General features: G+C 36.4%; 1 protein-coding gene across 1 annotated transcript in view; it reads left to right on the top strand.

The window, feature by feature from the left end:
• Positions 1-17073, top strand: part of LOC142348528 (uncharacterized) — an 81326-nt gene extending 64253 nt beyond the window's left edge. Inside the window, exon 10 of the mRNA XM_075399901.1 lies at positions 15722-17073. Within this exon, the coding sequence (XP_075256016.1) occupies positions 15722-16876 (1155 nt within the window). The 3' untranslated portion in view covers positions 16877-17073. The remainder of the gene's footprint in view (positions 1-15721) is intronic.
• The last annotated feature ends 1357 nt before the right edge of the window (positions 17074-18430 follow it).

Raw genomic sequence — 18430 nt, 5'->3', positions numbered from 1 at the left:
ATGCAAATATGTATGCAAATTAATTGCTTTAAATAAGGTTCTTCAAACACAATTGGCTTGCTCTTAAAACGAAACGCAATCAGTGGGATAACTGTAATCAAAGAAATCTATTTTGATAGAAAGAATGTAAAAGCATTTGTTTTTTGAAATCCCGACCAAATTGATTCGCAGTTTCGAAGGCTCTACGCAGACAATGTTCAGTATTGTTTACTTAGAGTCAATCACAACGTCACAAACAAACATTGTTTTCAATGAGGAATAGACATCAGAACCAGGGTTTCCAACAGAAGTTTGGGCAAGGGCAAGTTCACCCAACAAGCAATGCGTTCACTACAAAAATACTTTTTGCTAAAAATAATATTTTTGCCAAAATTTAGTTTTCACAACTTGAGGGAGCGGCAACGTCCACCGTTTTAATGAAGGCCTTGCTAAAGATTTAAGGAAAGCCTTGCTTTTTAACCGTTTTAATGAAGACCTTGCTTTGACCGATTTCCATTATGGGACTATTCATAAATACTCATAAAGAAATACTCATACTAATAAAGAAATATAATGATCTTTTTAGATTTTAAATCCATAGGCAGTCTAGATTTACCTCTGGTTGCCAGTTTGAACAGTTATTAAGGTTGTTGAAGGACCAAAACAGTTGAAAGCTGTTTGGAAGCAGGGCCGACGTCTGATATCTGCTTAACCATTTTATTCTCTGCGCATAAAATGGAAATGCCACTCTCATGCAAATAAAGCAAAACAGCGCAAATTGGCTAAGTAGGTACTGTTATCCTCTATAGAGGTCAAGAGATTATTTTTCAATTTTTAACGATTGATTTCCAAGACATCAGAAAGTAACCGTCAGTAGTTGGCTAACTAGAAAATTAATCAAGATAACAATTGCTATGATATTCATGGTACTAGCAACCATGTAATTCCACGTATAATTTGAGGTTATAAACTAATTTCTCAAAGTTCAGGCTTCTGATGTTCCGGGCCAATCAAGAGCTCCGAACTCGTTTCTTTCCTGATCGCAAAAAAATTTCCTTCATAGTCCTAGTCAATGTGATTGGTGGCATCTCGTGCCATTCTGAAGCGAAAAATTTGTTTTTTGGATCAAAATTGTGTCATGAGTTGCAAACGTGCCCGAAGTTCATTTTCCTCTGAACGCCAGAAGGCTGAACTTCGAGATATGCAATTAACTACTAAATGATAAATTTTGCATTAAGATACTGAATTACGGAAGACTGTGATATGGCTTACATCCTTGAATCATCAGAATATATACATGCTTGCTTCATCAGCTTTCAAAAATATCCTCGTTTTCTATTTAACGTTTTACAGAAATCAAACCCACTGTTTTAGCATAAAATTCATCTTAGATTATAGAAAATTTTAAAAGACTCCCCAATCGGATGTCGGATTTCGGCTTCAAATTGAACTCTTGGTACATCGGCAGATTTGAGGCCTTCAAGCGACTACTTTCTTTTGTTCCATATGCCATATTTAAAAATTCCTTTTCCGATCCAAATTTATCTAGTCCATGGATGAATGCGAAAGCCGACTCATCAATCGGATGTCAGCTTAAATCAAAATCGATCAATTTAAATTTGGACAAGGGTTCAACACACTCTCCTCAACTGAGTAGAAATTCAAATTAAGCGCACCGATATAAAAAAAAGAGGTCAAAAAATGTTAACAGTAAAAACAATCAAAGTGTCAAAGTGTAAAAGTTTCGCAGTCTTTTTTTTCCAAACATGTAAATTAATTATATAACCGAAAAGTTAAAGTTTACATGCCTTCAGAATATTCACGAATATTTTTTGAAATAATCAAAATTAGACATCAAACTTCTGGTTATCAATTGATGTTACCCATTAAGCTGTTCGTTCTACTATATAAAAAAATAAGACACGAATGATCCTAACTGTCTATCTATTGGAAAACTTTCATGCTGACGTTGCAAAAACTCTTTTGAAAAGAATTCTGTTTTCCGTCGCTCTTACGTTAAAGGGTAACTTATTCCATTTTTGTATGCTGTTCAAAATCAAAGATCTTTCACTCTGCTTAGTATACTTTTGCGTTCTTATTATCAGCTGTTTTGTCCGTTTGTTCTGTTTTAACTGTAGGCGGTTTGCACATTTTTTAAATGTTTCTGATACTATCCTCTGATTCAAGTCTGTGTGGAGTTTCAATATACTAAACTTTGAAATAATTAATTCAGCTGGTAGGACATGCGACTTGAGAAGGATATCACGACATTGATCGAATTTACGACGCATATAACACTTTTATGCCCCAATTAATCTCGATTTATACGCTGTACATTTTTTGCTGACAATGTTTGTAAATAAACTCAATCCACTGAATGACAAATGAGACAGGACTAAAGATTTGAAAACTTGCGACCTTTCTTCCAAAGGTATAGGGTTTCTTACAAGATACAGTGAGCGAATGGCGGCCGCCATTTTCTTTAAAACTACATTTAGATGTGCTTCAAAAGTCAATTTTGAATCAAGGTGTATTCCTAGATAACGACAACTCAGCAGATTCTATTAAATTTCCGTTAAAAGTAACTTTTGGTTAATTCGTCCCTGGTAGCAAAATAAAGTAGTTCTGTTTTGTCAGCATTCAAAGTGAGTTGATTTTCCTTCAAGTAATTATCCGTCTTCAGTAAAATATTTTCAATTTTTGTTGTAATTGAAGCAAAAAAGTCATAGAAGCAAAAAAGTAAGTTATTGTCAAATAGTTCAAAATAATTTAACAAACAATTGATTCAGTTTTTCAGTCGATATTTAGAGACTAGCTGCAGCAAGTTGTTCGACAACGTTCGCAGAAGCACCTAGCTTCCATCGGTTACATGAACACTATCGGCAGACAGTTCTACCTCAGGCAGATCGGGAATCATGTCTTGCGAAAACGTTTTCTTTGAGTCTTGATTTCAACATATGGAACATTATCGGCATACAGTCCTACCTCACGAAGATCGAATTCAACATGTGGATCGCTGTAGCATCCGATGTGTGAAATGATACAGCCAACTTGTCCTGAATCGCGACACAAGTCCTTGGACTCGTTAATCACTTTCTAAGTGTCTGCAATGCTTTCTATGTGTTTTTGAATTCTCGGAGGACGCTAGGAAACGTCGTTTCCTCCGAAGAGGAAAAAAATAGGTTTAGTCCGGTAGTACATCCAAATATTTCTGTCACTGAGAACTATTGAGCCCGCGAACTCCATTTAAATTAGCAACAGTGCTCGTGCCAGCCAGTGCTGTGGTACCGAAATTTGGATCACCCAGAACGCCTGATAATTCAACTTTTTTCGTCTTTTGACAATATAACTCTTTGACCAGGCCGATTTAAGAAAACACCTGAAAAGGGGTCGAGAAGGAATCAGTGTCGATCAGTGCTCAATTCGGTACTGTAGTCATGATCAAATATGTGAGCTGTGCTTCTATTTTTGGTCTATTAGGACGTCCCAGTTTCTCGCACTTTCTTGGAAAATGCCTTAAAATACGCGCTTCGGACGTGATTCTCGACTCAATCAAGTCCACAGGGTACTTAGAGGACACCGAAGACGTTTACCTTGAAGTGGGAAAAACTTTCCCACCCTGTCGTGAAGGCCAGTGTCTTTGTGTGTTTTGACAAAAAACAACAAGAATTTCATTACTTCATAAAAAAAATTTTAAGTTTGTAAAAACTCTCGGTTCAAAAAGATTTGTGGCTCAATCAAAGCGTAAATAAGTTCAGAATAATTCAGAATAAGATCATCATTTTCAAGTTTACATCTTAACAATTACTTGCTCTGGCCGATTAAAAGAAAGAACTGAATGAGACAAGCTGGCAATTTTTAGTAAAACAAAATGCCAATTCGCTTGTTCATTTTGATCCTGTGCTTTAGGAGATATCAATAAAACAGTAAACTGTAACATCAATTTCGGTCTCTGAGGTGATACAAATTTAAAGAAAAACAATGCATAAGGTCCCTCAGGCTATTAAGGTTCGTCAGATGATTGCAGAAGGAAAAACAAATGTTTGCAAGGTCTTTAGCAAGAGTTGGAAGAAAAATTTGTCGAGACGTGGAAATAAATTTTTTTTAAAAAAAATTGTTCTTTCAGACGAAACTTCATCTTCTTGAATTTTTCTTTGCAAAATTTGGAAATTTGTTTAAAATATGTTGCGTCAAAGACTGGAGAGCCTTCAGGGGACTAACAGTTGCTTCAGAGGAGCAACTTGCACGCCAAATATTTGCATTATGACTCTAAAAAACGTGACTTGTCCAAATATAGAAAAAACATTGTTCATTGTTTTAGCTTTGTCTCTTCAATTGATCGCTTTAGCCTGTCTTTTAGCTCAAAGAGGTAAAAACTAGTCCACCTAATCTAATTATGTTTCTGATCTATTAATTGCATAGAGTACTTGAGACATGATCAAATATGTGAGCCGTACCCTTATTTTGGATTCTAGGACGTCCAAATTTCTCGCAAATTCTTGCAAAACGACCTTAAGTACGCGCCTCGGACGTGATTCTGGACGCAATCGAAGTCCTCTCGGTAATTAGAGGACACCGAAGACCTCTATCGCGAAGTGGGAAAATTTTTCTCACGTAATGGCCAGCGTGTTTTGACAAAAAACAACAAGCATTTCATTATTTCACAAAATTGTTTAATTATTGAAAATTTTGTTTCAGATAGCTTCATGGACCCAAATAAAAGCGTAAATAACACAATTTGAAATTAACAACAACGCTCAATACAATAAAAAACTTAATAAGTTCAGATTAACGCTTAAAAGAATAGTTCTTTTTCAATTTTACACCTTAATAATTATTTGCTAGGGCCGATTTAAAGAAAAAACTGAATAGAACAGCAGGTATACTTTAGTAGAAACAAAGTGCTAACTCGCTCGTTCAGTTTGATCCAGTGCTTTAGGAGGTATCAATAAAACAGTAAACTGTAACCTCAATTTCGGTCTCTGAGATACAAATTTAAAAGAAAAGCAATGCACAACGTCCCTAAGATCCGTTTTAAACCTATTAAGGTTGTCAGATGAATCCAGACGGAAAAACGAATGCTTGCAAGGTCTTCATCAAGACCTGGAAACAAATTTTGTCAAGAGGTGGGAATAAATTTTGAAAAAAAAGTTATCCTGAATTTGTCTTCACAAAAATTGATTTTTTGTTAAGAGTTATGTTGCGTCAAAGTCTGGAGAGCCTTCAAGGGACTAACAGTTGCTTTTGAAGAGCAATTTCCACGCCAAATGTTTGCATTGTGACTGTAAAAAAATGCGATTTATTAAAATATAGAAAAAAACATTCTGTTCATTAAGTTTTAGCTTTATCAGTATCTTCAATTTATGGCTTTAGCCTGTCTTTTAGTTCAAAGAGGTAAAAACTAGTCCACCAAATCTAATTTTGTTTCCGATCGATTAATTGCATAGAGTACTTGAAGACATGGTCAAAAATGTGATCAAATAATTTTTGCAAGTCCTTTTTCGAAACTAGGGAGCGTTAACGTCCATCGTTTTAATGAAGGCCTTGCTATCTTAAAGTTTGCAGTCAAACTTTGACGAGGGACTACTCATAAATAGTCTAATAAAATAAATTTGTCTTTTACAAGTTTTTAAAGTAGGTAGTTTAGAATTACTTCTTGTAGCCAGTTTGAACAGTTATTAAGGTTGCTGAAGGACCAAAACAGTTGAATGCTGTTTGGAAGCAGGATCCACACCCAATCTCTGTGTCATAGGAAACCAACAACACCAGTTCTTTCTGACAAAATTGAAAGTAGAACAGATTTAACCATATTCATCTCTACGCATAGAATAGACATGCCACTCTCATGCAAATAAAGCAAAACAGCGCAAATTGGCTAAGTAGGTACTGTTATCCTCTATAGAGGTCAAGAGATTACTTTTCACTTTTTAACGATTGATTTACAAAACATCAGAAAGTAAAAGTCAGTAGTTGGCAAGCAAGAAAAACAAACAAGAAAACCATTATGATATTCATGGTAATGACAACCTTTTAATTCCACGGATGATTCGAGGTTATGAACTAATTTCTCAAAAGGTTCAGGCTTCTGATTTTCCGAGCAAATCAAGAGCTCCAAACTAGTTTCCTCCCTTATCGCAAAAAATGTCCTTGATGGCCCTAGTCAATGTGGTTGGCGGCATCTCGTACATTTCTTAAGCGAAAATTGTATTCTGGAGCAAAATTGTGTCATGAGCTGCAAACATGCTTGGAGTTCATGCTTTTCTGAGCGTCAGAAGGCTGATCTTCGAGAATTAATTAACCTCTAAACGGTAATTTTTGCTTTAAGATAATCAATGACGGAATTCTGTGATATCGCTTATCCTTGAATCATTAGAATATATACATGGTTGCTACATCAGCGTTCATAATTATCTTCGTTTTCTATTTAACGTTTTACCTGAAATCAAACCGACTGTTTTTGCATACATTTATCTTAGCTTATAGAAAATCTTGAAAGCAGACTCTCCAGTTGGTTATCTGATTTCAAAAACTGTTTTCGGCTGCAAAATTGAACCCTGGGCACATCCGCCGATAAATTATCCTCAAATTTTGGAATAACGCTTCTACATTGGGAGATGCACGCGATGCCTTCACCCAACGCAGCCAGGACTTTCCAAGATATTTCAAGATTTGGAACAAAATACATGCTTGGAGCTCGTGATTTTTCTGAGCGACAGGAGGCTGAACTTCGAGATATATAGTTAACTACTAAATGATTGATTTTGCATTGATACTGAATTACGGAAATCTGTGATATCCTTGAATCATCAGAATATATACTTGGTTGCTATATCAACTTAGATTATGGAAAATCATGAATGCAGACTCCCCAATCGGATTTCGGCTTCAGAACTGAACCCTGGTACATCGGCAGATTTGAGGCCTTAAAGCGACTAGTTTCTCTTGTTCCCTATAGCATAGTTAAGAATTCCTTTTTTAAAATCCAAATTTATCTAGTCTATGGATGAATGCGAAAGCCGACTCCTCAATCGGATGTCAGCTTAAAGTTGGACAAAGGTGCCCAGACTCTCCTCAACTTAGAAATTCAAATTAAGCAAGCTGTGCCCACCGATATGAAACTAGAACTCAAAAATGTTTAGCAGTTAAAATAATAGATTAGTCAAAGAGTAAATGTTTTTCGAAGCAAAAAATAAGTTATTGTCAAATTGTTCAAAGTAGTTTAACAAACAAGTGATCCAATTTTCCAGTCAAAATTTAGAGACCAGCTGCAGCAAGGTGTCCGACAAACGTTTGTAGAAGCACATAGCTTTCATCGGTTACATGAACATTATCGGCAAACAGTTCTACCTCAGGTAGATCGGGCATCATGTCTTGCTAAAACGCTTTCTTTGAGTCTTGATTTTAACATATGGAACATTATCGGCAGACAGTTCTACCTCATGAAGATAGAATTCAGCATATGGATCGCTGTAGCATCCGATGTGTGCGAAATGATACAGCGAACTTGTCCTTTATCGCGACACCATTTCGTGGCCTTGTTAATCACTTTCTTAAGTGTCTGTAATGTATTCTATGTGGTTTTGAATTCTCCGAGGACGCTGGGATACGTCGTTTTCTCCGAATAGGAAAAAAATAGGTTTATAGTCCGATAGTACATCCAAATAATTCTGCCACTGAGATGCATTGAGCCCACGAACTCCATTTAAATTAGCAACAGTGCTCGTGCCAGCCAGTGCTGTGGTACCGAAATTTGGGTCACCCAGAACGCCTGATAATTTATCTATTTTCATCTTTTGACATGATGCCTTTTCGGCCAGGCCGATCAGGGAAAACAACCAAATAGGGGGAGGAGAAGGGTTCAGCGTTGAAATGATGCAACTATGCCCGCACAATTTGATACTGTAGTCATGATCAAATATGTCAGCCGTACCCCTATTTTTGGGCTACTAGGACGCCCAAATTTCTCGCAAATTCATGCAAAACGATCTTAAATACGCGCCTCGGACGTGATTCTGGACGCAATCGAAGTCCTCTGGGTAATTAGAGGACACCGAAGACCTTTATTGTGAAACGGAAAAAATTTTCCCACGTAATGGCCAGCGTGTTTTGACAAAAAACAACAAGCATTTCATTATTTCAAATAAAAATTTGTTAAATTATTGAAAAATTTTAGTTCAAATAGCTTTATGGACCCGAATAAAAGCGTAAATAACACAATTTGAATTTGACAACAACGCTCAATACAATAAAAACTACATAAATTCAGAATAACGCTTAGCAGAATAGTTCTTTTTCAATTTTACACCTTAATAATTATTTGCTAGGGCCGATTTAAAGAAAAAACTGAATAGAACAGCAGGTAAACTTTAGTAGAAACAAAGTGCTAACTCGCTCGTTCAGTTTGATCCAGCGCTTTAGGAGGTATCAATAAAACAGTAAACTGTAACCTCAATTTCGGTCTCTGAGATACAAATTTAAAAGAAAAGCAATGCACAACGTCCCTAAGATCCGTTTTAAACCTATTAAGGTTGTCAGATGAATCCAGACGGAAAAACAAATGCTTGCAAGGTCTTCATCAAGACCTGGAAACAAATTTTGTCAAGAGGTGGGAATAAATTTTGAAAAAAAAGTTATCCTGAACTTGTCTTCACAAAAATTGATTTTTTGTTAAGAGTTATGTTGCGTCAAAGTCTGGAGAGCCTTCAAGGGACTAACAGTTGCTTTTGATGAGCAATTTCCACGCCAAATGTTTGCATTATGACTCTAAAAATCGTGACGTGTCCAAATATAGAAAAAACATTGTTCATTGTTTTAGCTTTGTCTCTTCAAGTGATCGCTTTAGCCTGTCTTTTAGCTCAAAGAGTTAAAAACTATTCCACCTAATCTAATTATGTTTCTGATCTATTAATTGCATAGAGTAACTTGAGACATGATCAAATATGTGAGCCGTACTTTATTTTTGGGATTATAGGAAGTCCAAATTTCTCGCAAATTCTTGCAAAACAACCTTAAATACGCACCTCGGACGTGGTTCTGGACGCAATCTAAGTACAATGGGCAGTTAGAGGACACCAAAGACCTCTACCGCGAAGTGGACCTCTACTGTCTTGAAGGGCAGTGTGTTTTGTGTGTTTTGCCCAAAAACAAAACAAGATTTTCAATATTTCACAAAATAATTGTTAAATTATATTAAAAAAATATTGGTTCAATTAGCTTCATGGACTCGATGAAAGCGTAAATATTACGATTCTCAAGTAACAGCAACGCTCATTACAATAAAAAGTACATAAGTTCTGAATAACGCTTAAAACGCTGATTTTTTTCAAGTTTACACCTTAATATTTGTTCAGGCCCATTAAAAGAGGTGAATAGGACAAGAAGGCAAACTTTAGTCGAAAACAAAATGCTAACTCGCGCGTTCAGTTGGATCCAACACTTTAGGAGATATCAATAAAACAGTAACCTGTAACATCAATTTCGGTCTCTGAGCTGATACAAATTTAAAGATAAGCAATGCAGGTCCCCCAGTCTATTAAGGTTCAACAGATGATTGCAGAAGGAAAAACAAACGTTTGCAAGGTCTTTATCAAGAGTTGGAAACACAATTTGTCAAGACGTGGATATAAATTTTTCAAAAAAATCGCTCTTTCAGACGAAACTTCATCTTCCTGAAATTTTCTTTGCAAAATTTGGAAATTTGTTGAAATTATGTTGCGTCAAAGACTGGAGAGCCTTCAGGAGACTAACAGTTGCTTCTGAAGAGCAACTTGCACGCCAAATATTTGCATTATGACTCTAAAAATCGTGACGTGTCCAAATATAGAAAAAACATTGTTCATTGTTTTAGCTTTGTCTCTTCAAGTGATCGCTTTAGCCTGTCTTTTAGCTCAAAGAGTTAAAAACTATTCCACCTAATCTAATTATGTTTCTGATCTATTTATTGCATAGAGTATTTGAGACATGATCAAATATGTGAGCCGTACTTTATTTTTGGGATTATAGGACGTCCAAATTTCTCGCAAATTCTTGCAAAACAACCTTAAATACGCACCTCGGACGTGGTTTTGGACGCAATCTAAGTACAATGGGCAGTTAGAGGACACCAAAGACCTCTACCGCGAAGTGGACCTCTACTGTCTTGAAGGGCAGTGTGTTTTGTGTGTTTTGCCCAAAAACAAAAGATTTTCAATATTTCACAAAATAATTGTTAAATTATAAAAAAAATATTGGTTCAATTAGCTTCATGGACTCGATGAAAGCGTAAATATTACGATTCTAAAGTAACAGCAACGCTCATTACAATAAAAAGTACATAAGTTCTGAATAACGCTTAAAACGCTGATTTTGTTCAAGTTTACACCTTAATATTTGTTCAGGCCCATTAAAAGAGGTGAATAGGACAAGTAGGCAAACTTTAGTCGAAAACAAAATGCTAACTCGCGCGTTCAGTTTGATCCAACACTTTAAGAGATATCAATAAAACAGTAAATTGTAACCTCAATTTCGGTCTCTTGAGATGATAAAAGTTAAATGGAAAGCAATGCACAAGGTCCCTCAGATTCATTCTAAAGCTAATAATACAGAAGGAAAAACAAATGCTTGCAACGTCTTTATGAAGAGTTGGAAAAACTTTTGCCATGAGGTGGGAATATATTTTGAAAAAACTTTCGCTCTTTCAGACGAATCCTCATCCTCCTGAATTTGTGTTCACAAAAAAAATATGTTCCTTCAAAGACGAGAACCTTCAACTAAGAGTTGCTTCTGATGAAAAATTTTTCGGCCAAATTTCTGCTTTATGACTGTAAAAAATACGATTGGTTCAAATATAGAAAAAAACACATTTTGTTCATTAAGTTTTAGCTTTATCAGTATCTTCAATTGATCGCTTTAGCCTTTCTTTTAGTTCAGAGAAGTAAAAACTAGTCCACGTAATATAAATTTGTTTTTGATCGATTAATTGCATAGACTACTTAATGGAAAATTCAGCAATCACATTAAAAAACTTCCCATATTTTAATTTCCATCAAGTTTAAATAGAAAAGGTTCTGCAAACTCTTAATTTCAATAGGAAAATCGTACATGGTTAACAAGTGACTGATTCAGCCTACGAAATAATGCACTTGCTCAGATTAATAATTTCTTCAAAGATTTTTTTCACTCTTTCGGAGTTATTAGAAAAAAGGATATTCTCGGATCTGAAATTTATAATGACTGCGATCCGCCGGGTCCCCTTCTTATGTACATAATAATTTCTAACTGTTCTTCTTTGTTGATTTTACTGCTTTGTTTCGATTCGAAGGCTCAATAAGAATTATGCATCGGAAATAGCGGCATGGCGAAAAATTGATCCGCTTTACCCCATATTTATTTCCTTTTCAATTAAAACAGGGAAAAGCTTACATTTTGTTCCATAAAGACCTCTAAATTCCTAATGGTTTTCCCTAAAGCCTTTTTAATGAACAAGTTCAAGTTGCAGAGCTTGCTGTCGTCGTTCCGACGAAACTTCTGATGTCACTTTTTCGAGTGTTTTGTGCTCTTGTCTTTTGTGTACGCAATATGGGTGTAGTTTCTAGTTCAAAAATTTAAGCAATGACCAAACGTTGTGAAAACTTTTTCACTAATTTTTAATGCACGATTCTGTCACAAACAAAGTTTCTGGATGAGTTGAGCATAATTTTTCGAAAAATCACAAAACTTTGAGTTTTTCATGTTCTCTCTCCTCAATGCAGTGCTGAGGGAACTACTTTTCAGACCATAACTATAGTTTTTTGTGCCGTACATAACAGTTTCTAAGTGGGCATTATTGTTGAATATAGTTTTTGTTCCATGAAGACCTCTATATTGGTAATTGTTTTCCCTGAACTCTTTTTTACTGAACAAATACAGGTTGTAGAGCTGGCTGTCATCGTTTCGGCCAAAACTTCTGAAGTCACTTTTTTGAGCGTTTTATGCTCTTGTCTTTGTGTATGCAATAAGGGGATACTGTCTTGTTCACTTGTTCGAACATTGAAACAATCATCAAACGTGAAAACATCTTTGCTCATTTTAAACGCTTGATTTGGCGAAACAAAATTTTTTGCTGAGTTGAGAAATTTTCCAAAAAGCACATTGTTTGAGATTTTGATAAGTTCTCTCTCCTCACTGCACTGTTGAGTGAACTACTTTTCAGAGCATAACTTTTGTTTTTTGTGGCATGTTTGAAACCCAAGTAATATAAGACAAAAAGATTGAGAAAAGAAGATTTGCTCACATTCTGTGTGCATTGAAACTAGCGACAACTATTCTTGTTAAGAATTTGATCATAAGTTTTCCAGACAAAAAAAGGATCCACAAACCCTTAATTTCAATTGGAAAATGCTATATGGTTTAAAGGTGACTGAGTTAGCCTACAAAATGATGCACTTTCTTAAGTTGCAAGGAAATTATTGGTTTCTTTAAAGTTTTTTTTACTCATTCTGACCTGCTAAAAAAGGGTGATATCCGCTCTGTAATGTAGAATATGCCTGCGATTCGTCTGGTCGCCTTGAAATCTATATAAAAATTTCTAACTCGCCTCTTTTGTAGAATTTACTGTTCAGTTTCAATTTGGAGGCACAAGAAGAATGAAGCATCTGCGATAGCTGTATTACGACAAATTGATCCTTGTACCCATATTTATTTCCTTTTCAATTAAAGTCGGAAAAAGCTTACTTTTTGTTACATGAAGACCTCTAAACTTCTAATTGTTTTCCTTTGCAGTCTTTACTAAAGAAATCCACACGTTTATTTTGCAAGGGGAATAATGAAATGGTTACAAGTTGATCCAGTTTACCCCATTTTTTAAACAAAATTTTTGAGAAATTTTGGCTGGAAATTTTTTGGGTCTTTTTTGTCTTGAAGATTTTTAAACAGTTATCCTTTGAAATTTAACTATTTAAGTGCGGATTAATTGATAGATGATCAACGCAAATAATGTCAGTATTTGTTGATGTATATTTCCACTTTGTTTTTTGTATATATATATATATATATATATATATATATATGTATATATATGTATTGTGTGTGATTACATGGTTTTCATATATTCCTCTGACCTTGTATGGTAAGCAGGAAAATGCAACTTTCGTAATTATGGAGTAAAATCACTGAAAAAACGTTGGAAAGTGATTGGCGTTTGTTTTTAAATGATTTCAAGAAAAAGTTTTTTTACAGTCTGATTCTTTTATGATTTCCAGGAAATCAAACTTTCATATTTGATCTTGCACGATAAACAGGAAAAATTGAATATCATGACGGGGATAAAATGACCTATATCATTATCCGTCTCACTTCAAGCGAAATGAGCGTCACAATTGAGCCCTTTTAAGCGTCCTTTAAGAAATTGTATGACCTATGTATTATTACCAGGATATCATAGAAATCGTATATGACCTTGTATGGTTACCGGGATTTTGTATGACCGGCAACCCGGGTAATGGCTGGAAAAAATTGGAAGGAGCATTTGCTTCAGGTCAACTTCAACTAACTTGTTTGAAAGTTTTTTGCAACGTTTAATGGAACATGGAACCATAAATCTTGGTCTGCTAGGTTTTGAAAAATAAGGTGTAGTTATGTTTAATTGCTCTCAAACAAAGTTTGTGGCAATTCTATTAGTCCTGTGGTCTTTTTATACAATTTTGCGCTCGGCCGATTTTTGTCTGACCCACTCAACTTTTCGTCGTCAAACAGGTATAAATAGGTAGCGATCGGAAGTTCTCTAAGAGCCCTAAGCCTTACTATACTCTTAGAATGCGATTCGCCAAAACTGGTTTAGAATCTAACTGAAACTGCACACTCAATTGGAATAGTTTTTTAAACTAAATTTTTTGTCACTTCCTATCTCTTGTTTTTTTGTTTTTCTGTTTCAATCTTGACATGCTTCTAGTGCGTCAACGGCGGCTATTTTCCGGCAATCTGCCGGCTATATTTTGACTTGTGATTGTTAAGAGTAGGTATAAGAGAAAATGATTTTGATATGAATTTAATATCCGTTAATTTAGTGACATGTCTACTATGTTGATATTGGACAGTTGTTATTACTTGCTCTCAATCGAAGTTTGTTGAAATTATATTAGTCCTGTGGTCTTTTTATGCAATTTTGGCTCGGCCGATTTTTCGTCCGAAGTTCTTGAATTTCTGTCCTTAAAAACAAGAGAAACAGGTAAAACCCGGATAGCATTGGCTTCTCGTGGAGCTTTACAGCTCACTTTTAGCTAAGTATTGTGTATGCAGTTTAAGAGGTCTAATTTCATGTTGTGAAGTGTGGATTTCAGAGTTTGACGCCTCCTCCTTTAACCACCGTATTTCCTCCCACACCCAAATCATTCCTCCCGTAACCTCGCACACTCGACCATCATCCGTGCTCGCCACCTCTCTCATGCTCACCACCCCCTTCAATTAAGCTAAAGCTAGCGTCCCTAAGCCTCAGCTAGCTACTTACGAAGCCAACCGCTCGCCAGTTGTTCAGTGCAATTCGCCGATTTTAGTCGGTTCTGTTTTGGCCTCTCGGCCTCTTTTCAATTAATTAATAACTCGATACTTTTGAAAATGAGTAGACTAATATACACCGAACTTACTAATTGCTCTCGAACGAAAATGTCAGCAAATTTTGTCAACGTCTTTTTTGCGCGACGAATTTTGCGCTTTTCTAGAACATTCTTTGACTTCTCAAGTGACTTTTTCACGCTTCTCTTCTTGAGTTTTGAGTGATCTCAAATGATCTCGCCGAAGTAAATTTTGTTGCTGAAATAAAGGCGATTGTAGCAGAGGATGATTTAAGGGCCTGATAGCAGAGTGGTGAGCTGCTGTCGAGGGATCCGGAGGTCGCGGGTTCGAAGCTCACCATGCTCCGATTAAATTTAAATTACCCCGCATGTCGTTCGAGAGCAATTTGTTTCGACGTTAGTCGGTATGTTTCAAGGTTAACGAGATTATCTTTTACACGTGTAACTATTTGGTTATACTGTTGTATTAATTTGGCATTGGATAATTTGGAATCGGTTCTCAAAGAGTATTTAAGTATCAATGTTTCTTCAAATTAGAAGATTTCATAAAATCGTCGTCAATTAAGCGTGCATTAGGTTAAGCTAATAACTTTCATCTGAATATGAAGGTTCCAAGAGCAATAATACCTTCGGCTTAGTTGACCGTAAAGACTTCAGATTTCACTGGAAACAAGTTCTGATATTATCGCTAAATGTACTTGCGATTGTTAATATAACGGACTGATTTTTTTATAGCTGCGAAGCTGTAAGCTGAGCGTAGCTATATTGCGGTGCTCTTGGTTTTTTTTTGTTTCGTCGTCTGACGCTTCATTTTCGTTTTACATTTGTTCTAGAACATTCTGTCTCGTCACTGCTTAAATGGCTTTTTCGCGCTTGATTTCACGCTTTCTGCGTGACCTAAATTGCGGTTATTCAGAAACAGAATCTGTTCCTAAAACAAAGTTGATTGTAAGAAAACAGATTGTATGGTCCGACAGCCGAGTGGTTAATGCGACTGGCTGTTAATCCGGAGATCGCCGGTTCGAGACGTGACAGGGAAAATTTTTTTGCACCCAAAAACAACCTCCTTTGAAATAAACTTGTAAGTTTTATAGGCGGCGGCGATAACTATTATCAACTCACTTGTGTATCTTTTTCCGTCTGTATTTTACGGCACGCAAGTCTATTTCGCAGCTATTCCGGCAATCTGCCGGCTATGTTATTCCTTTCTATTTTAGCCCATAGTTGCTCAGTACAATTCCGAAGGCAGATTATTCTTCCAAAATGGTCAGAACAATTTGGCCGAGAACAAAGAGGCTCCTCATCCCAAGTACAAAAGAATGGTAGAAGACGACCCAAGAGGTCTTAATGACCCTGGACCCCCTCCCAAACGAAGCAGAATTGAAACACCGTCGGATAAAACCTCTGCTAGTTTTGATGCTCGCAGTGCAATTAGTGCTACGAGACAACGAACGAACAGTGCCAGCAGTTCCACGAACGAATCACTGCCTGATTATCAGTTGAGCTCTAGATATGAAAAAGATGCAGTTGATAAGAAACTGGATTTATCGAAGTTTAATCCTTTCAAGGCTAAAACAGCGGCTCCCTTCAAACAAGGAACTAATCAACAGCCGTCACAAAATGAGCCTTTTGCTTCCGCATCAAACTATAACCCAAATCAAAATCAACAGAATAGGTTTCCTCAATCTCGGTGGAACTCGGATCAAAGATCGGAATCCAATAATTTTACAAGATATCCCGGGAGCCAGGGTCCACAAGAAGCAATAAAAGAAGAAGTTAAAGTGGAACCAGAAATACCGCGCTTTAAAGTGCCACAAGCACCTCTGCCGAGCATGAATAAAGTTAACCAACCCCAACCGCCGCCATTTAGAGCCCCAGGAGCTTCAAATATCAGGCCACCTTTTGCGGCTCGACCACCGTTCCAACGTCCTCCATTGGGAATGCGCTTCCCAGATGTTAAACAGGAGGACTCGGAACCAGAATATGGTCTAGGTGCAAGCGTAAACGTGCCACCTTTTCGTACACCGTTTTCAGGATCTCCCTCTCCCAATGAAGGAATGAGGCCAAACCGACCGCCGCCGTTCCAGGGATCGATTAGGCCAGTCAGGCCCGCTATGTCACAAAGGCCGTTCCAGCCACAAGGTGCTAGATTCCAAATTTCGCAAAATAGACCAGTTTTTCATAACTCGGAAGATCATGGTGGTACTTACTTCGGTAATCGAGCTAGTTACTACCGCAATGACGTTTATGACCAGTACGGATCTCAGAATGACGCGAGATCAGGTTATGGAGGACAGGAAAGTGCTGAAACTAGCCTAGGTGAAGGTGTCGGAGTTGGAATCAAATTGGAACCAGATTTCTTAGAGCACTAACTTTTCGTGGAAAAGTTTCAAACTTTGGCTTGCGAATATCTGTTGAATGTACCGCATTCTGTGTTTTAATTTGTATAATTTTTAGAGCGTATTTGTCTATACAATTGAATTTGATCTCATTTAAGATATTAAAGTGGCATAAAACTGATTTGATAAAAATTAAATTGAAATTTATCTACTCAAACGGTTTTATCTGTCAAAAGTTTCAACCCACCCCACTCTGAGGGTAATTTTTGTGCCAACGTGTACTGAAGGCCCAATTGTTTGAAGCTGAAATATGCGTCAGTTTAGACTAATTGCTCATTGGTAACATTGAACAGTACATTCAAACATTTGGCATAAAAACTTGAGCTCGCCAAAATTTAATCTTTCAAATTAAATTTTACAAATTTAAAGGATGCTTGTTAAAAAATTTGTTGAGCAACCGAATAATCCGGAACAGATCATTGATGGGTCCTGTTCCAAAAACACCTAAATTTTGCGCAACGTCGACAAAGCAATAACATTTCTGTATAATGGAGAACCTAGTCAATGGAATACCCATTGACCATTGCAGCAAGAGCAGCGTTAATTCAATCAATCGCAGTATATTTGTTAATAGCCGCCGTCATCCTCGCAAACAACTATTATTTAGGCGCTCTCCTTTTTTACAATCCAAGAATTGGATTGTATTGGTGCTCTGTATTTTTTTGAGATGTTTTCACACCTTGTTTCCGGACTTTGTTGGATTTTATTATATTGGTGCTCTGTATTTTTTGTGAGATGTTTTCACACCTTGTTTCCTGAGCTTTCGAAACGGGATAAAGAGGTAAAGCTCAGCGGGCATCAAGTTTCATTAGAGGCCCTTAGCCGCGTTGAGTAGTCGTCCTTCATGTACTTAGAGTGATAAAGCCACTGGGAACGCCGTAATTCGAAGCGAAGCTAAAAGGTCATTTTTAGGAGTTTTTGAGCCCAAAATGTTATTCGAATGTTTTTCGAATTTTTTTTGGACCAGTCTAAAATTGAGGTTTTAAAAGTTGATAAGTCTTTTGCAAGACGTTATTACTTTTTATGGCCATTTTGAGCTATTTGTTTTGGTACTACAAACATAAATGCAAATTTGTACTAATTTTTACAATTTAAATTTAAATAATGGTTCTGAGCATTCTTTTCAGCGAAATTTAGAAACTTTTGAAAAGTTTGTTATTCTCAGTTTTTTTCAAGCATTTGTCATTTCTCGAGTTTTTCTACCTTGAGTAGGAAAATAATCTCCTTCAAGGGTTGTGTTTGAATTAATGAGTATATTGAATGGTGTCAAATATGGCCTTCAGGTAAAACGGTTTAATAGCTTTATTAATGAATATTTTCTTGTTAAGTTTGATTGATTCTTTTAGTTTCTCAACTTTTGAGGTTTTGTCTTTTCGACCGGGATTGTTCAATTGATCTACTGGTCAGGTACATTAGGTCTCCGGATTGTATTCTTCGGATTGGATATCAGGATTTGTCCTGCTATGTTTTTTAAAGTCGCTTTACCTTTTGATCACGTTTTCGTTTTACATAAGTCACGATTTTTAC

This window comes from Convolutriloba macropyga, chromosome 10, assembly GCF_964194025.1.
Source record: "Convolutriloba macropyga chromosome 10, txConMacr16.3, whole genome shotgun sequence".
NCBI lineage: Eukaryota > Metazoa > Xenacoelomorpha > Acoela > Convolutidae > Convolutriloba > Convolutriloba macropyga.
This window is presented reverse-complemented; position numbering and strand designations above follow the sequence as displayed.